Below are 15,562 nucleotides of genomic sequence, written 5' to 3' on the forward strand. Positions count from 1 at the left end.
TACATATGCATGCTTATACTTTTCAGAGATCCGATATTGTTCTATGTACAATCCTTGTTTTATTGATTGCATGTAATATTCTAATTTTCTGAGATTGTGGATTTGGGATTTTCATGAGCTGTAAGCCATAATCATCACAATTATGACAAATCACTGCTTGAACTATCTTGCTTTGCATGTAATAAGTCTTATCTCATATATTAGTTTCACCTTTTAAGTTGCATTAATGAAATAAATGAATTTTTGCATGATATTTTAATTTTTCGAGTTTCACCTGTAGCTTGGAGTACAACAACAAAAATCTTTGGTGCAGAAGACAGAGTTGAGGAGGAGGGCAATAAGCAGAGGCAATGCATAAGGACGGGGAAGCAAATAACATTCAAGATGGGTTTGCCAAATGGTTGTAGAAGTAAAAAGGGAATTGCTTTATTTGCAGCCCTTTGTAAACCAAGCAAACATGCTAATCAATGAAGCATGCAATGAAATTGCTATTTTCATTTTGGGGGATTGTACTGAGGCAGGCTCTATTTGTTCCATACAAAGGTAATCAACAGGTAGAAGCAGATTTTTTTCAAGGGAAATCTGGAGTAGAAAAACAGCTAAAGTTTAGGTGCTTCCCTGCCTTTCGTAGAACAGAAAAATATAGAATTATTTACCACTATAGTGACACAGATTTATTTGCAACTATTAGTCATAATAGAATTGTTCACAGGCTCCTCTTCCCAATCACTTTCAAAAGTTGCTTCTCAGAAAAGTAATTCAAGGTAAGCTCTTGTTACATATATATATATATATATACTTGAAACAAATAATTCTATGAAAAGTGATAGCTGTTAACAAAGAATTACCTTGTTCTTATGGGCATATATACATTATCAATTGCTTACTGCTATCTTTGACTATAATAGGTTTTTTTCACCTTAGCTAGCTTGTCTTGCTTTTAAGTTTATAATATAAATGGAGAGAAGGGTAAATGCCGATAGGAGACTAAATGGAAGGAAGAAACTACTAAGCCTAATTCACCTTGAAATATGTTTATGATAAAATGGATTCCAATTATTCCTGATTTTGCAAGAACTGTTTACTTAACATTGATAAATCCAAACAGTTATTAATAAAAGACATCCTGTAGCCCAAATGAAAATAAATAGATGTGCATTCTGTGACCGATTGCATTCTCTCTGTCTTTTTTAAAGTGTTTTTTAAATGTAGTTCTTAAGCAAACAGGTTCCTCTGGTTAGCCACTAGAACTGTCTGGCTTTCACGCCTCTTGGTCTTCTTGTGGTGCTGGCGGATTTTCCAGCATAATGCACTTGACACCAGCAAAAAGAGTCCAGATGACAAGAGAATCAAACCAAACACGGAGATGATGGATCCATGGGAGTTGAAGCTATATGCCACCGCAGTGACCACCACCCCAGCAATGAGAATCACCACCCCAAATGGGATTGTACAGCGGTAGCAGGAGAGTTCAGCTCCCCCTGTAGCAGCCGTCAGTTGGCATTCACTCACCAAAGGGACAGCTATTACCCTGTAGTCATTGTTGTTGCTTTTCTCCTGTGTTGCACACTGAGGACACTTGGAGCTTCCCAAGATCTCTTTAATAGGCTCGTCTGTCATCTTGCAATGTTTGACTAGCTTCTCTTGCATCAATGCTGAGGCTTGGGTGTTGTTTGAAAGGTTTCAGCTGTGAAAAGGAAATGGATTTGAATGCATGAATATTTCTGGACTGTCTCTAGAAACAGGATGGACAATCTGCAGCCCCACATCTCTTTAACTCCCAGAGTCCTTTCTAACCCAGAGTCCATGGAATTTTGAATTGAGAAAGCAAATTGCATTATAAAAGTCTTAAAATAACATGAAACTACTTGCAGCATCCCAACAAATCCAAGAATAACCTGGACTCATTTATCTGCTACAACTCTTCCTATGGTACCCCTTATTCTTTCCTGGATAATGTTAAGACCATAGTCTACTTCAGTGGTGAAATTCAGCAGGTTCTGACAGGTTCTAGAGAACTGGTAGCAGAAATTTTGAGTAGATCGGAAAACCGGCAAATTCCACCTCTGGCTGGCCCCAGAGTGGGGAGGGAATGGAGATTTTGCAGTATCCTTCCCCTGCCATGCCCACAAAGGCATGACCACAGAACCGGTAGTAAAAAAAAATTGAATTTCACCACTAGTCCACTTCCAGATCACCATTGGGAGACAAAAATATCCCCCCCACACAGCTATTATTCCTAACCTTGGAGTAATTGGCAAATCCTGTCATTTGTTTTGTTGAAAGCTAGGAGGAAATTAATCTTTCAAATGCAATTCGGAGCCATCTTCTGTGTTTTTACATTTCTAACTTGAAACTCAGACATTTCTCTACTACAATTTTGTAGTGATTCATTTGTTGTAATTCAATAATTGTGAGTTAGAGTATAGATTGAGTAGTAAAAACGGCATAAGGAAATATTTTTGAAGTGTTAACAGGACAATCATTGGAATTGTTCAACATAAATGCAACTGGTGTTCATCCAAATATTATGGCATAAATGGTATCATAATATTGAAAGATACAAAAAAAAAAGTATCAAGACCAGCAATTTCTTCTACATCTCCTGTACAGGTAAGGAATAGTTCCAGCTTTCTCCATAGCGCATCTATATTATTTTGCATGCACAGTGAGAACATACAAACTCTGGTGTCTCTAGTTACACAATGTATCAACAGCAGGTGAAGGGAAGGTCCTCTGCTGAAGATCTTTTCCATGAACAGTGGTAGATCACTTCTTCTGATGGCCATTGCACTTCGTTTTATAACTTATACTATATATTATGTAGGACTGTTGGGAAGGGCTTGGTTAGCTGTGGTGATCCAAATATAGAATGTTATTTGGCTACAAAATTTCACTGGCTTCAATTCTGATTAATGTATTTTTGGTTATTTATACATTTTTGGATTTTTAGTAGGACACACTAGGAACGTAATAGCATTGTGTTCTTTTGTAGTGATTGGTGTGGAACTGTTTAATTGATCCTGAAGTTTCTGATTCAGACTGGGTTTGAAATAATTAAAGAAATATGGGTTGATCTCTGATCATCATATAAAATTTGTTTTTGTTTTTACTTATCCCACTGAAATCAAGGAGAAAAAGAGAAAGTTGGTGTAGAACTGTCAAGTTTTAACTTATTCAGGTCAGTGCCTCAATAGAACTAACTACCATATACTTTGCGGGTATCTTTTACTTATTGAAAACATTTACTCTGAGCGTTTCCAAACCTTAAGGCAGTTTCCAACAATACAACAATGAAAATAAAAAAATATTTGAGATTTTTCAGGCTACTAGACTGCACAGCTCACACAAGGCAAACTGATCCCCTACTGTTTGTATGTGCAGCCTTCTCCCAGTCATTTGCAAACAGTCATTTCCTTCCAGATAGAAGAAAAGCAGGGAGCATGAATGTTTACAACATCTGCTAATTATGGCTTTTACAAAAGCACTGACACTTTCCCTGGCCAGTCTGAAAAACTCAGTGGAAAAGAGGGAAGAGGGAGAAAAATATTTCCAATTTCAGATAGCAGAATCAAATACCATGTTAGACCAACACTCCTATTTATACCCTAATTAAGAATAATCTCAGCATAAAAATATTTTAATGAAATATTCATTTCCGTTTTTGGAGAGCAACCAAACATGAATTATTCTAGCACAGCGGGACTGGAGTGATACTACTGTAGTGCTATACACTGCTGAATGTGTATTTTGCTACTATTCTTAGATTTTTATCCCATCTTTATAGTTAGTTAATTTAAGGCAGCAAACATATCTATTCTCCAAATTCCTATTTTCTCCACAACAACTCTGTGATATGGATTGGGTCAAGAGAAGAACTGGCCCAAAGTTACCAGGCTAGCTTTCATGTTAAAAGGAGGCCTAGAGCTCACACTCTTCTGATTTCTAGGCCAGCGCCTTTATCATCACATCAGATTGGCTCTCCATTTCCCCATTGGAAGTCACCATTTGTAAAGTAAAAGTCAAATAACAAGGTTTGTTGGTTTTTATTTAATATTATGGTAGACATTTTAGTTTAGAATATGTGGTCTCTTATAAATGAACTAGCTTACTGTACTTACACACACACACATATGCCCCACCATGGCCATCAAAAATTGAATACTGATTTTTAATTTACTTTATAATTATGATTATGTTTCATTCTATTTAAAAGAACAATTATTTTCTCAGTCATAACAAAACAATAAGAATGCTAACAAAACATTTAAATCATATTTGTCCAAGTATCTCAAAAGGATACATCCAATGTTCCTAACATGTTAATATATTATATAAGTATATAACCAAGGGCGTATTGATAAAATCCACCTCGCAATCTCTTAATTAATAAGGTAAAAACACTTTGCATTTTATATTCATGCTATGGCGATAATCAACTGAGCCCTACTAATGCAGTTGTTTAAATATTACATGGCATGGATTTGTGGAAATGTGTTTCCAACAGCACAGAAACAAATAAGGATTTAGATAGAATAACTTTAATATTCAAGGACCAGCCAAAACATCTTATGAAAAGAAGTTCATAGCAAGAGAGGCTCACTAATGATATCCATTCCAACTTAAGGTGCTTTTGAAAAGTCATGATTTAATGGCCTTTCTCAAAACTAACAGAATGGAGCCCCATTATGGAGGACAACCTAATTTTGGGAATCTGCTGCTTCAAAATGAAATCTGGGATTGAGAAGGTTCATTCCTGCAGCATCTAAAATGACAATCTTTAAAAGAGAGAGCTCACCCTACCAGGCAAAAAGCTATGGAGGACTTTAAAGATGACATTGAATAACATCTAGAAAAGAACAAGCACCCCATATAGCTCTTGAAATAGAAGTGTTACTTGGGAGAAACGTAAGGCTTCCTCCACTCTTCAAGCCAATGCAGTCAATGCATTCTGAATCAATCTAAGCTTCTGGATGCTCTTCAAGGAAAGCCTCACATATATTGCAGTAATTCGGTAACAAGCGGCTAAGGTACAAGTGATCCAGAATAATGTTTGCCAGTCTTCAGATCATCTAACATACCAGATGTAATCTGGTGACATTTGCCACTGGTTTTTTGTCAGAAGCTGGAAGTCCAGAGGGACCGCCAGATTATGAACCAGTTCTAAAAAAGAAAGTAAAACCAAATATGGAATGTCTCTGGTACTGGAAATTCTCCATGTCCATTGCTACTTTGTTTTGTCAGGATTGAGCTTTTTTCATCAGATCCTAATTAACCTTCAAAGACTAGGACTGTGATGGCGAACCTATGGCACGCGTGCCACAGGTGGCACACGGAGCCATTTGTTAGGGCACGTGATGTGTTTCCCTGTCAGCTCCAGCGCGCATAACCTCAGCCTTCTTTTGAGACCATTTTCACCCTCCTTGAAGCCTCCAGAGGGCAAAAACTGGCCCTACGAGCAAACCGGAAGTCTATTCCCGAACTTCTGGGTTCCCCGTAGGTCCATTTTTTGTCCTCCGGAGGCCCTCCAGAAGCTTCCCTGAAGCTTCTGGAGGGCCTCCAGGGGGTTTGGGGGGTGCTGTTTTCACCCTCCCCAGGCTCCTAGAAAGTCTCTGGAGCCTGGGGAGGGAGAAAAAATGTGCCAAAAGCAGGGGGGATGTGTGCCCATAGCATTATGGGTGTGGCATGCCCGCACATGACCTCCCTGCACAGGAGCCAAAAAAGGTTAGCCATCACTGGACTAGGACAAGGCTTCTTGTTCAGCCCAATGTCAAGATGAGCATCATCAGCATACTGATGATATGTGACTCCATGTCAATGAATATCCTCCCTAGCAGCTTTATATAGATATTAAATAGGAAAGGTAAAGTATCAAGTATTACTACTGACTGAAAACTCCCCTTCAGGAAGGAGGAAAACCACAATAAAATAATGTCCCCTACACCTAACTCTTGAAGTCGGGCTACAATAAACCAAGGTCTCAAATGCCGTATAAAGGTACAGCAAGACCGTGAGAGTCACACTTCCACTATCCCTGGCTCATTTACAGACCTGAAATAAGACTGAAAAAGCATGTAGACAATCTATTTCCTACAGTGTTCTTCAACCTTATCAATATCCTTCCCTAAAAAGAGAATGTTAGAGACTGGACAACAGTTATCTAATATAGCTAGATTAAGTGATAGCTTCTTAAGAAGAAGGTACACTACTACCTTTCTAAAGACAGGGAGTACTACTGCCTCTCTCAAGAGTGCATTAACCACTACCCTGGCACAGTCACCTGCTAGCTCATTGGAGACTTTCACCAAGCAGAAAGACAGGCATCCAAACCACAAGCAGCAGAGCCAATACTGTGAAGAACATTGTCCCCTTCCTCAGAACCGAAAGAATCAAACTCTCCTGATTAAACTTGCAAAGAACACTCTTAGTTACCTCAATAGGATCTGCCTACTTAGCACTCAGTTCCAAATAGATATGTGTGGTTTTATTTTTCTCATCTTTATTTAATATGGTAAGGGTAACTTTAAATAGGCCACTGAATAGTAAACTATGGATCAGTAACATGTATTTTAGCGCTCATATTAGTATACGTAAGCTCAAGCTACACTCTTATAAGATCCAGAAATACTTGCTCTTTATCTTTTCCTGATGTTGCTTTAGGTGTCTCTTCTGCTGTTTCACTTCCTGGAGCTCTTCAGTAATCCAAGTTCTCATGAACTGGTGTTTAGGAAGAGGCCACCTAGGTGCAATTCTGTGCAAAGCTGAAGCTGTCCAAGTATTCACAGATGGAGAGTAACACTTCAGCACAGAGACCCACCAGTGTTTAGAAATCCCCCCCCCCCAAAGTATTCTTTGGAAACCAAGTGGATCCATTATGTTCTTGGGTCAGTCCAATTAAAGGAGTCTATCTTCCTGTTTGGTAGCGCTGGTCAGATTCATAGCAATTAGAGCATTATCTGACCACATTAAAGGACAGATGTTAACATTTATATATCACATTTGTTCCAAGCAATCATCACGTGAACCCCTACGTGAGTTGGGACTGTGACTCATAGATTATCCATCTATCCAGGTTTATCCATCTATTCTGGTAGTAGCTCTTCAATATCTTTGGCAAATAAGTTTCTTATTTAAAAAGAAAATAAAAATGAATAACATTTTGCTTTCTAAAGAAGAAAAAAGAAAACTAGTCAACTCTCAAAGTGAGCAATACAGGCCATAAGGTTAACCTAAAAACAAACCTAGAGATTATAGGCTTGGTTGTCAATTGGATAATCTCTTGGATATCCTTTTATGACTGATCTGGTTTAATTACAGTGGAAGTGTCATATGTCTGTTGCAAACCACAATAAAAAAACTTGAGTTAAGCTATTATACCATATCATCTTTACTAACCATAACAATACTGCTGTCACTTCTTCAGTTAAGAAAACTAAAAGTATCCTTAAACACGGAGGCCTCAATATTTTTATTAACTTATTATCCATTCAGCATCATCAATGTATGTCATGTTCTGCAAAGTTTTCTAAGCAAAAGTTATCTCTCCCCAGAAAGATTACTGTTTAACAAGTGATAGTGAGAAAATCAAGATGAAACACACATTGGAGTGTCACTGTTTCATTCTTTAAATGTGACTTATAATGCATTCTTCCTTTCTCTTTTTTGCAAATGCATGGTTCTATATTTTTCCTCTTCCATGGGGCAAATGTGAACACCCTCCTAATATCAACATTTCTTCAAATCCAAAGAATGACAAAAAAATCCTTATGATAGAATTCAAATCAAACATTGTACATGTACAAATCAAACATTGTACTATAACATAAATGGATAAGAAATATAGGGCAGAGATTGTTCATCTTAACAAACTTGTTTTAAAAGCCTATTGAATGATACATTTGTATTTATTTCTTCAGTTGTACTGATGCACATTCATTTCTCATCTAAGACCATGATGATTTATTATTGTTCATGCACACAAGCAAGAGCCAGCTTCCACCTACCTCTTCTGTAAAACATTTATCATGGCTTGTTTTGGCAAGCAACAGTGAAGGTTTATTCCAAAAATCAGACTTTTATTCTCCAAATCAGTCGATGAATAGCAAAAATTAAGGGCGTTTGTATTGTTGTTTTCTTGTGAAAACCAGACACTATATAGTGGGACCTAGAGAAAAGAAATTGGATAGAATGATATTTGCAAAAGGATGAAGTTAACATAAATGATAGAAATATTCAATGTAAGAAACAGCATAAGCTTTATTTTATATATATATATATATATATATATATATATATATATATATATATATATATATATATATATATATATATATATATATATATATATATATATATATATATTATTTTTTACAACCCCCGGTATGCTCAAATATGGGAGGAAGATCACTACTTCCATTCTCTGTCCTTCGGCTCGTCACAAGAGACCATCCAGACAGAACCCAATATTTTTTATTGTTGCCTTTTTGTTACATTTGTTATATTTGTGCTGATAAGGCTCGATTCCCAATAAGGGTATGGCTAGCTGATGAGAGCTAAATAGCTTGAAATAGATCTATACTAGTCTCCTTTTATTTATTTATCAGCACAAATATAACATATATATATATATATATATATATATATATATATATATACACACACACACACACACACACACACACACACATACACACACACACACACACACACACACACACACACACACACATAGTATTCAGGATTTCTGTTTATTAAATAAAGTATGCAGTGCAAAATGTATTAGTCAGACTATAGCTAACAGTTCTTAGGGTAATATATGACAAAACGAGCACATACAGCACAATTCCTCAATCAGTTTTGAGGAATTTTTGTTAATTAAATCCTGCTGTTAAAAGATTTAAAAAAAAACCAGGAAGTAAACACTACCAGTTATTTCCCTTTTTGGGGGAATTACCTTTCTTTGGAAGAGTTCAACATCATTCAGCCCACCAGATTAGAATTCCATAGAATAGACACCAGAGCTCTACAAGCTCCATTATTTATGCCATTTGATCTGGTAACTTCATCCTTGTTTGTTCCTCATCAACTGCTCCAAAGAATTTTTTCAGCCTGGCTCATCTGACCAGAGAAGCCTCGAATATGACAGCGATCCAGAGGGAACAGGAAACACAAATCACTTGAGCAGCTTCTCTTCATACAGCATTCCAAATAAAACACTTGCATTTCTCTCTGTGAAGAAGACCCTACCTATATACAGCCCTGTCCTTAAGGAAAATGAATAACTACTTCAGGTGAGAGAAGCCGAGGAGCAGGATGCCAATTTCTCAGCCTGTCATCCTGTTCTTCCATGCTATCTTAGGTTATGGTGAGGTTAGAAAGATCTGTGTCATTCATTGTTTATTCTTAACTTGCTAAATCAACTTGTTGCTCAGGTATGGAGATAAATGGTTGTCCTGCTCAGTCTTGAAAGCAGGATCTTGTCAGTTTCAGTTGTAGAAGAGGAAAAAAGGACAACCTTGCTCTCTGCTATCTTTCAAGCTGATCCCATTTAAAATGACACACTTTCTTGAACACCTGCATTTCTAACAGCTACATCCCAGATTGACACTTTCCATGATTTCCCTAAGCAAGGAAGAGCCAAAGCAGCGTCAGCTAGAGCAACAGCTGTGAAACCACAAGGCAGTCAGGTTAACCTTCTGAACCTGCAAAAGATCTGCTACTAAGCTTACTCAACATTCCTTTCCTCTGCCTGAAAGGCTCTAGAGGACACTTTGGCCAGTACAGCACTGCAGGCCAAGGCTTCAGATCAGGGCTAGCAAGAAATGTGAGGAACAGATAGAGGGATAACTGCCTACATACTACTTGCATTGGATCAAAATACCATGCTGGGCTGATCCTGTTTTCTGATGACAGATATCCTCACTGTAATTGTCAATGATGTATTCAAAAACACAGCCTTGAATAGTAACATTGAAATATTTTCTTTTGCAACATGGCTTATAAGAGTACAAGGCTGAACTTTCAAAAACAATGTGACTCCAGTTGGTATTTTCAGATGCATCGGAGTATAACTCTCATAATTTGCAGCTAGGGTAGTCCCTGGTTTATAGTGATGGGAAATATAGGGCACACATCTGGACAATGCTTGCCCGTGGATGGTTGCTATATGGAAGTAGGGTATCTGCAATAGCAGTAGAGAAAAGGAAATGCACATGTTATTTTGAAGACTGTAATTCATGGGCAGTGGGGGTGGGTCCTCATCCTAAAATTTGCTTTATGTTTAGGGGTTATTAAACAGTTAAAGGTTCTCGTGTGCGCTCTCTCTTGCTCTCTTGCTCTTTCCCCCTCTCATTTTCTCTTTCTCACACACAAAATTCACATTCAGTTTAGTAGAAGGAGATTCAGATTTACAAAACCTTTTAGAGATCTTGAGGAAAAGGTCTGAATGCATAGATTGCAGCTTTGCACAGTAATAATCTATCCTAACTTCTCTTCCATATTTCAAGGATTAGGCAAGAAGTTATATGAAAGATCTCTATTTGCAAAACCTTTCAGAACTTTCTAAAAAACCAATCCTGAGTTAAGCAGACAGATTATCTGACCTGACATAAAGTTCTTATATTTCACAGAATTGAAAGATGGATGAAATTTAGAACTAGGCATGTTCAATGAATTCCAATATCAGTGTGTGTTCTGCCAAAGCAAAGATTAGCTTTTCCACAGGTTAGATTTAAAAATACAACATTTATGCTTCTGAAAGGCAAATAAAAACACAGCTTCCCAAAAGATAATCTCTTTCCCGCTTTTGAAGGATCAACTCTTTTCGGGTATCAGTTATGACAGTTCATATTTGTAATGTCCCTGCTAGCTAGCTGACTGGATCAATCAAATGAAGAAGATGTATATTTCCTACTTGAGGGGTGCTCTTATCTGAGAAGATTGCTAAGTGTGGCTGTGTGGCAACTGCTATAAGGGGAATGTAGATCTAATGCCAGACTTTTTGAATTGTCTAAGTGTTGCTATATGAATTATTACTTACATTATTTTCTATCTATATATCACATTTTATGAGATATATTCCAACATTGTGCCAAATATTCTAATTAAACAAATTGATTTTATGGTCTTGCCATTCCAATTAAAATAATCTCTTAATATTATAACAACCTAAAAGTATCACCACAGACAAACTTGACTCAAACAAAAGCACAGAATGGGATATGATAACTAAGGATGCACAGTTTTCTGTCTCTTCACATTTATACATGGCTTTTACCACTTCTGAGATGAGCTACATCCAGCAGAGGTCTAAGGGAGGACTGAAATATCCACAGCTTATTTCAAGACAACTTATTAGAAACTGATTCTCAAGTATAAAGGATACATTATCAGAGGTCTTAATAGCTGAGATGCATTTGTGTACATATAATTACAATGTAACCATAGAATGTGGAAATAGCTGAGGTCCTGAACAGCTTCTGGACAGTCAACCAGACAGTCATTCAGCCAATCCTCAGTTGGCTACAAAGCTCCTTGAATACTGTACTTTTGGGCCAGTCAATTGATGATGAGGGCAAAGAAAAGCACATTTGCCCTGTCCTGTGATGTCTGATTTAGCACTACTGCAGTATATAAACTCCATCAGTATAGAGGACATTGGAGGGAAAGCCAGATAGATCTATAATGTACTGAAGTACACACCCACAACTACCATGGAACGTGCAGAAGGTTGGGCCAAATATTGAATTATTTGGTAGCTTTTAACATATTCTCAAAACTAAAGAGAAGGAGGGCTATTATTCTGTGGTAGAGCACATAGTTTGAATGACCAAAACACTGAGTTTAATTCATAGCATCACTAAGTGGAATTTTGTATGAGTCTGACCCAAACTATGAGCCTGACCCAGTGTCTGCATGAAATATTCAAAAATAATCAAAATCATACAAGCAAAAAATGTAAACCATCTAATCAACTCAGTATCATTTTTTTTAAAAAAGTCATTAATTCTGATCAAGAGGAGAATAAATAAATATACTTGTGGTTCTGTACCTGTATCTCCTATTCTATCCTAACTGTATCAGTTCACAAATCCATATGCTTGTATGCATTTATAAAGATCACATTTTATATAGAGCAATCTTAAAGCTAATAATTATTCTGAAGTAAACTCTTATTGCTATGAACCAAAGAAACGTGGACAGGATCACACTAGGATATTATCTTTTGATCTTTTTCCTCATCCCTCCTGCCATGAGTTCCTCATTTCAATATTTCCTAACGTTTTCCGTTTTTCTTAAAAGACATATTTTTCTGCCTAAGGATAGAAAGAGATGACATCAGGATTGTCACAATCTTGAAAGAGGTGTGATATTCTAATAGTACTGTTAATGTTCTTCCCATCTTTGGTTGAACAAGGCTTGCAACTTTTGAAACATGAGAGAGTTTAGGAACAGAGCCTGTACTGGGGAATTATCTTCTTGCAAAAACAACTTTCTCCTTTGATCTTTCATGCCAGAGAAAACAATTCCAGTCTGTTTTTGTAAACCTTTCTTTACTCATTCCTTTGCTGCCTCCAATATTTTCTCTATCCCAACTTATCTTTACTTAGCTAAATTGCAAATCTTTCAGGCACTTCTACATCCTGACTAGTATCAATCCATTTGCCATCTTTACTGAGGTTTAGCAGAAGTTGTTATAGCAGGTGGGGCAGGGAAGAGCTGTTTATACAATATTTTACCAGATCCTAATCCCAGATGAAATATAGCCCAAGATTATTTGAAGAATTGAAAAAAAAAGTAAAATAACTGTTAAGTATTAACTATGGCATTTTGTGGAAAGAAGATTAAAAAGAAAATTATGGCTTCCAGGAACGTTCAAAGCTGGAACATTATTTACTTTAAAGTAAATAAAACACAATAAAATTAATGATGGATCAGGATTGAAAAATCTGAATATAGCATTTATTAGTAGCTATAAGGGATTGCTATATATTCTTACTCAGAAATAAACTCTTCCATTGAGAGTTTTACTTCCAAAATATTATGTACCTTGATGGCATAAATATTATGAGAATAGAAATCAAATTTTAATAACTTCATCTTGTGTAGACATACAATTCAATTTGTGTGCTAAGACCCATTGCTCCATTCCCCAATCCGCATGAATTCAACATTCATGTAGGTGCATCTTCCATTAATCCCCCACCCCCTACAGTTGACCTAGCTGGTTTACAGAATAACACACCACCTCCAACAGTCCAGACATCAGTTTCAGGATGGTCAAGTAACATTCAACTGCAAATTAGACCACTAAGTCCAGTTGCATTTCAGAAGGTTATAGAAACCCGAATCTTCAAGAAAAAAAAAGAATCCACAGGAAAACAACATTTCGCATATTACTATTCCTGCCCTTCCCTAGGTATTCGGGTTGGTAGGGAGGGGGGAGATCTGTGTAATCTAGTTTTAGTTCTCGCTGCACGTTGAAATACTATAAGCATGATTCCAAATATTAGTTCCGGTTGTGCGGTCCAAACTTTTACGTGCCTGTCTTTAAGCCCCATTGTAAAAATTAAGATCCTATAATGTGAGGCAACGCGGCTTGGAAAGCTAGCAGCGAGGAAAGTGGGGCCAGAGTGGTAAATCAAACCCCTTCGCTCATCGTCCGCAGTCAAACAGACGAATAAATGCATGAGTAAAATATATTGCGGGCCATTTATTTCAATATTAAGATTGAAAGAAAGCAGCGCAGTTGCAGGAGAGTTTCGATTACTACACTGTCATATCTCTAAAAGTCGAGGAAAGATAGCCTAGAGAGTTTGGAGAGAAAGGTAAAAATATCTGGAAGCACTTATCCTTTTTAAAGATATTTTTTAAAAGAACTGCCTATAGCTATTGGCAAACAAAAGGAAAAAAACACACATCAAAAATCCCGATTGCATTTAATATCCTCCCCTGAAGTTCCCCAGTGTTCTACGGTGATTTTTCGAGGTCCCCCCCCCCCAGTTCCCACTCATAACCGAGAACCGGAGTTACTGTTAAAAGATAAGCTTATTTAGGAAGGGAAGGGAAAAGCTAATGCCCGGAAAAGTTTCCACCAGTTTTCCTTTTAAATCCAACCCAGGAGCCAAAAACGAGCCGTGTGAGCAGCTTACCTCCGCTCGATCAGCGAAGAACTGAACATACACTTGCCCAGAGCGCTCCGAAGAGGGGGAAGCTAGGGACTGTAAACAAACGGCTGAACCAGAGGTTTAAAAAAAAACAAAAAACCACCAAGGGACCGGAGTCAATTTCACAAGATTAAATGAAAAGCGTTCTTGGAGGGAACAAGCTGCTGGGGGATAAACTTCATTCATTCTGGGTGGTCTCAGCGAAATCACCACCAAGGGGCGTCTAGGGAAGCAGACTCATTTTTTGCTAATGACAGAATGCAACAGCAGGGAAGCTGAGAATTGTTAGTTTGGAGAAAGGTTCCAGGAGACTTTGTAATGGGCAAAAGTATGTCTTTATAGAAACAAGGACAAGTCCCCTTCTGCAATCAATCAATAGTTACAGGATATCTGAGTAATTATGTACCTTTGAGCAAAAAACAGCTGTTCAGAAATTAATTCAATAATTTGCTTTTATTTTATATAGTCGTTTATGATTATTTACACACAGGCTTTATAAAAATTCTCAGGTGTTATATTGTATCTATTGATATCCCTCGTAGCTATAAAGGGGAAAAATAAATTGGTTGGCTGACAGAGATTATTGGGAGCTTAATGTATATTTCCTTCTATGCCAGTGATGGCGAACCTTTTAGATATTGAGTGTCCAAACTGCGCATATGTGCATGCACGCATGTGCACACATGCACAGCAGAGACCCGAAGACCAGTTGGCTGGTGGGAGGTAGGGCATCTCAAGAGTGCAGCAATCCGGCAGCGCAGCAAGAGGTAACATCTTTTTCTTTTGTGAACTTCTGTTTCGGTGTTTGCAGGGAAACAGAAGCTCACAAAAGAAACACCACGGAGATCTGACCTGGAGTGACAGCGCGCATGCCGGAAGAGAGGGTTCTGTGTGCCACCACTGGCACGGTTGCCATAGGTTTACCATAACTGTTCTAGGCCATAGGTGTCACTTACAGCCACAATTACATCAAAGTGGTGACATTTATATATGTTACTATGTAAATGTTTCTATTATAAAATTTGCATCAATCACATCATATATGTTGCCTGGATATTCCATTACTTGTCATCTATTGTCCATTCTGCTAACATCTATATCTTGAGTCACCCTTCACTTATTGTATAGCTTTGCACCAGTCATTATTTGCAGAATTACCACCCTCAAAAGGGTGCTATTAAAAAAAAAAAGTAAGGGGGCAGAAAATCAACATGTCTCCAACTCTTTGGAAGAAAAGGAAGGTGCACATAGGAAGAATATGTAATTTTAATATGGCACTGATCAAAATGTGTTGGGTTCCTTAATTCCCAACAAATGTGCATATGTCACACTGACTCATGGACTATTTAACTATATTGTAGCTTAGCATATTGTACAAATTCCATTCCATTCATGTA

The 15,562-nt window shown here is 37.4% G+C and overlaps 1 protein-coding gene across 2 annotated transcripts; it reads right to left on the reverse strand.

Moving 5' to 3' along the window:
* Positions 1–239: 239 nt before the first annotated feature.
* Positions 240–14,210, reverse strand: TMEM100 (transmembrane protein 100). Of its 2 annotated transcripts, none has more exons than XM_032211225.1 (3): positions 14,151–14,210; positions 8,004–8,164; positions 240–1,687 (listed from the first exon to the last, which is right to left on the reverse strand). In XM_032211225.1, the coding sequence occupies exon 3, from the start codon at positions 1,648–1,650 to the stop codon at positions 1,216–1,218; it is 435 nt and encodes a 144-aa protein (XP_032067116.1). In that variant the 5' UTR covers positions 1,651–1,687; positions 8,004–8,164; positions 14,151–14,210; the 3' UTR covers positions 240–1,215. The 2 variants fall into 2 exon arrangements, with proteins under 2 accessions (XP_032067116.1, XP_032067117.1); XM_032211226.1 differs by lacking the exon at positions 14,151–14,210 and adding an exon at positions 8,954–9,168.
* Positions 14,211–15,562: the final 1,352 nt, after the last annotated feature.

Source organism: Thamnophis elegans, chromosome 2, assembly GCF_009769535.1.
Source record: "Thamnophis elegans isolate rThaEle1 chromosome 2, rThaEle1.pri, whole genome shotgun sequence".
NCBI classification, from domain to species: Eukaryota; Metazoa; Chordata; class Lepidosauria; order Squamata; family Colubridae; genus Thamnophis; species Thamnophis elegans.